The 4,555-nt window shown below is 62.5% G+C and overlaps 2 protein-coding genes across 2 annotated transcripts in view; both read right to left on the bottom strand.

Moving 5' to 3' along the window:
- Positions 1 to 938: 938 nt before the first annotated feature.
- On the bottom strand, positions 939 to 1,707 carry TREX2 (three prime repair exonuclease 2). The gene has a single exon (XM_006915267.1). It carries the CDS (start codon positions 1,647 to 1,649, stop codon positions 939 to 941), a length of 711 nt encoding a protein of 236 aa, XP_006915329.1. The 5' UTR covers positions 1,650 to 1,707.
- Positions 1,708 to 4,285: 2,578 nt separating this feature from the next.
- Positions 4,286 to 4,555, bottom strand: part of HAUS7 (HAUS augmin like complex subunit 7) — a 24,038-nt gene continuing 23,768 nt past the window's right edge. The window contains exon 11 of the mRNA XM_015592061.2: positions 4,286 to 4,555. Coding sequence (XP_015447547.1) covers positions 4,497 to 4,555 — 59 coding nt within the window. The 3' untranslated portion in view covers positions 4,286 to 4,496.

Genomic DNA, 4,555 nt, shown 5'->3' on the forward strand with positions numbered 1-4,555 from the left:
GCAGCCCAGCCTGCCTCCGGGCAGCCTGGAGCCCCCTACGTACCCCTCACCCTGCATGCCAGTGGGCCCTTTTCATGTATGTGCCTGCCTGCGGCTGGGGCACCTCCCCTACTCCCCAGCGCCCCAAGCGTGCCAGGCACCGTGCAGTTCTGCCAACCTATCGTATCATGTCATCCTGTTGCAGAGTAGGAACAGAGGCTCCAGGGAAGGAAGGAGCTCAGGGTCCCACAAGGGGCAAGTGCTGGAGCCAGGCTTTGACCCACGTGGCGGTCAGCTCGTGGGCCCGGCTCCCCTGGCTGGGAAAGCCTAAGCCTCCAGAGGCTGAGGCTGCAGCTCCCTATTCCATCTCCCTCCCAGGCACAGATTCGGGGCCACTACACATGTCCCTGAGTCCCTGTCCACTCATTTCTTGTGTCTCTGAGGTGACAACAAAGGGCCTCCCGTGGTTCAGGAGCCACAGCCTGTGATCACTGACGTCTCCCCCCCACCTCACTTCCGGAATTCCCCCACCGCTGGGCGCACTGCAGGGATCGGCCACAAGAGGGCAGCCTTGAGGGGCTCGTCCCTGCCCCTCGGCTGAGATCCCTGCCTGCCCCTCTGGGCGGCACTTTGGGGCGTGATCGGAGAGTCGGCTGGTGAGCAGTTGGCAATATTTATTGCAAGACAGGGTGAGGGGTGGGGGCCCGCAGCGGCACACTCCACTGGATCGTGGGCCGGGGTGAGGCTGTGGGGCTAGGCAGGCCAAGGCCCAGGGAGGCCTGGTGGGTGCACGGCTAAGAGGATGTCCAGGTAAGAGGATCGGGGAGAGGCAACGAGGCACTGGTCGGGCGCCCCCTCCAGGCCTCAGAGTCCGAATGAACGGTCAAGGCTAGAGTAGTCCATGGCACAGGAAGTGGGCCTCGTCTCCCTGGGTGGTAGTGTCATCAAGCCCCCGTCGCTCAGACCTCAAGGCTTGGGCCATCGGGAGGCATGTACATGGGCTCGATGTGAGCCCAGCTGCGGGCTTGCTCGTCAGCCCAGGCGAGCAGCTCGGCAGCACGGTGCAGGAAGACCATGAGCAGAGTGTGCACGTCGCCCTCGGCCGAGTGCGCCGCGCTGGGCTCTGCCTGGAAGTAGCGGCGGAAGAGGCTGCCCAGGCTGTAACCCTTGCAGCCCTGGGCCCGGGTGCTGTGGCTGTGGGCGCGGTCCAGGCCCCGCAGCGCCGGCAGCGTATCCAGGCAGATGGTGTCCCGGGGCAGGTGGGCGCCTAGGCGCCGCAGCTCTGTGCATAGCAGGGGGAAGTCATAATCAAAGCCATTGTGGGCCACGAGGCAGATGGGGCCCTCCTGGCGGCTCAGGAAGGCCTGCAGCGTCCGCACCACGGCACTGTTGAACCCGGCCTTCCGGCACTGGGCCAGCCCCTCACTGCTCAGGCCCGTGATCTCGCTGGCCTTGGCAGTAAAGGGGCGCTCTGGGCACATGCACAGCGTGAGCTTGTCCAGGACCCGGGGCAGCACAGGGGTGCCAGCCTCGTCACGCTCCGGATTCTCCAGGGAGGAGCGGTGGACAGCAAACAGGGAGATCTCGGCGATCTCAGGGTCCACATTGGGGAGCCCAGTGGCTTCCAGGTCCAGGAAGACAAAAGTCTCTGCCCGGGGCACTTCGGACATGGTGATGTTCACACGGGGACAGTGATGCCTAAAGCTGCCAGAGCAAGAGGCACAAAACCTGAGGGCCAGAGATGGGGTTGCCGGGGCCCAGCCACCCACGGGCGTCCTGGTGGCCAAGGATCCAACCCCTTTGGGTTTATTTCTTGTCACTCCCACCCCACCCCATTGGACTTGAAGCTCTAGGAGCAATTCCTGAGGCCCACATCCAGGCTCACTGCTTGGGGGCCTCCAGAGCTAGGACCCAGTGACCAGGGTCTACTACTTCTGTCCAGGATGAGGTCTGCTTGGGATTCATCACCCCCTCCATTCTGTCCTGTCCCCCAGCCCCTCCATGGCCATCTCCACTACCACCTAGCGAACAACCAAAGGAAGTCCTGACGTGCTCAGACCCTGGCCCAGAGGCCTCTGCATCCCGCCTCCAGGCCCATGTCATCGGGGACATGGGGAGGTACAACCCAAAATGACGTCTACACTGAGACACCGTGGCCGGGAGGCTCAGGCATAGCAGCCTGGGTCTGCACTCCTAGGGTCAGCTGCCAGGAAGCAGGGACCCAAGAAAGCCTCGGTCATCACCAGCCTCCCTGACACACAGGTACTGGCCCCCAACTGGCCTCCTCCCGCCTCTGGGCTCCCCGCGGCTGTCTTCACCAACCTGGCCACGCTGGCTTACCTGGGGCGGCCTCTGGCTGGCTTCCTGGGCTGCTAGACACCTGTCTCCACACGGGCTGCTCCAGGCAGCCTTTAATCAGTGGCCGTGGCCCGCCCCCAGCCACCTGTTAGGCAACATGGAGGCCCGAGGCCGCAGGACCTGTGCGGCCGGCTCGCCACCCCCTTGCTCGCTCACAGCCACCGGGACACACGCCCCATGTTTATAGATTGGAAAGCAGGCTCTCACCCGGCTGTGGGCTGAGGACGTGTTGTCACAAGCACAGGAGGAAGCCAGAGCCTTCTACGTGGCCCGGCCTCCAACTCTGAGCAAGGTAAGTCTATAGCAGCTGAGCCTGGCCAACCTGGGTTCCATACCGAGCCCCATGCTGGGGGACTTCCCACAAAGGCACTAGGCCCCTGCCACAGGAGACCAGGCTGCCCCTGGTAAGGATAAAGCGAGCTCAAAGTGGGAAAGAGGCGCCTGCACATACCACACTGGGCCATGAAGGGGAAGGGTACACTCTAAGGATGGGGCCTTAGTACCACTCTAGTGACCGGTGACCAACTTCCTCACCTTATGGGCTCGTCTTCCACCAGGAAGGGGAAATGGGATCTCCCTCACGGGTGCAGTGATCCGTACTGTGTAAAGAACCTTTAGCAGAGGCTTCCGGGTTACGGGGAAAGCAAGCACGAGGCCCAGCCCTGTGAGCCATGTAGGCTTTGGCTAAGTTGTTCCTTCCTAAGTTGTTCGCTAGAAGACGAGCGACGTAAGGGCTGGGGTAGGGGACTGCCCCAGTGGTACCCACAGCTCTAGGACCACAGGAGCAGGGTGAAGCCTAGCGCCTCGGACCCTGGGCTCCAGGGCTTTCCCAGCCCCCCAGGCTCAGTCAAGAGTGAAGGGTGGTCATGATGGGAGGGAACCTAGATGGTCATCCCTGTTCCAGGAAGTGATATCATCAGAGAACCTTGATCTTGAGCAAGACGTGCCAGCACTTGGCCTGTAACGTTGGCACACCTGGGCGGTGGTGACTGTGGGCCTGCCTCTTGTCCCAACTCCTACTGCAGCCATCTAGGATATGCCCCAGGCAGGCAGCTGGGGCCAGGGGCTCCAGCCAGTCTGAGCTGGAGGGGGCCTGGCACCCAGTCCCGGGGTTCCTCCTGGGGCATATCCAGGAGTCCGTCTCCACCATGTCTGGAGCACCCACTGGGAACTTGGGGGAGCAGAGGTGCAGCTGCAGGGAGCAGGACAGAGTTCAGTAGACTGGGAGCCAGGCGTGTCGCCCCAGAAGGCCACGTGTTTAGAGGGAGGCCCCCTCCCGACCCCCTGAAGCCTGACGCTGGGCTGAAGGAGGCAGGGGCCTCACCAGTTGTGCCTGTTCCCGTGCTTGAAGGGAGGGAGGTGGCTGTGACAGGCACACTGCTCAGGAAGATACTGGGTCACCCTGAGAAGCCCAGAGAGCAGCTTCCTGGACAACCAGTCAGGCCACTAGCAGAAATTCCCCAGGCTGGTACCAGGTACCCTGGGGAGGAGGGAGGAGGAGACATGGGCCCGGCCTACCAGATCCCAGATGCAGTGGGTGCCAAGGGCCAGGCCGAGGGGCTTCAAGGAGTCCCCACATGGGACCCTGAGGCTGGTCACAGGGGAGGTGGCAGTTGGGGCAGGGGGCGGGCTCGTCTCAGGCGGCCAGGAATCATGGCGAGGTGGAGACTTCAAATGCTTGGCACTGCCAAGCTTAACTGGGCAGTGGTAGGGAAGAGTGATGGGAGCTGCCAGTGCCCAGGGCAGATGGGGCGAGAGAGGGGCAGGGCACAGGCCCCCCAGGACAGCAGGAGGCTCATGCCAGGCATAGCCCAGGCCCCAGGACAGCCAGGATGGGAAGAAAGGACTATGCAGCAGGTGCCAGGGGCCTCTCAGCCCAGGCCCGACAGCAGAGCGAAGGAGGCGGTCGCATGGAGCCATGGAAGCAAAAAAGCAGGCTGGAGGCAACTTCTTTGAACCAAAGGTTTCCTTTCTGTCCAGGTCACACTACCCTGTGACCCCACCTCTGCCCCCTCCTCCTTCCCCGCCAAAGGAACTGAAGGGCTGGACATCTGGAGGCTGCGCCCACAAAACACGGGAAGTGTTAACTGCTTCTCCTGCTGATGGCCCGGTCCTCTCCAGCCGCCTGGTTCTTCAAGGCACAATTTCCAGCTCCCAGATTACTTTGGGGCTTTGCGCAGACAGTCTTTGAAGAGCTTATATTTCTGAATTAGTTCTT

Source organism: Pteropus alecto, unplaced genomic scaffold (genome assembly GCF_000325575.1).
Source record: "Pteropus alecto unplaced genomic scaffold, ASM32557v1 scaffold396, whole genome shotgun sequence".
Taxonomy (NCBI): domain Eukaryota; kingdom Metazoa; phylum Chordata; class Mammalia; order Chiroptera; family Pteropodidae; genus Pteropus; species Pteropus alecto.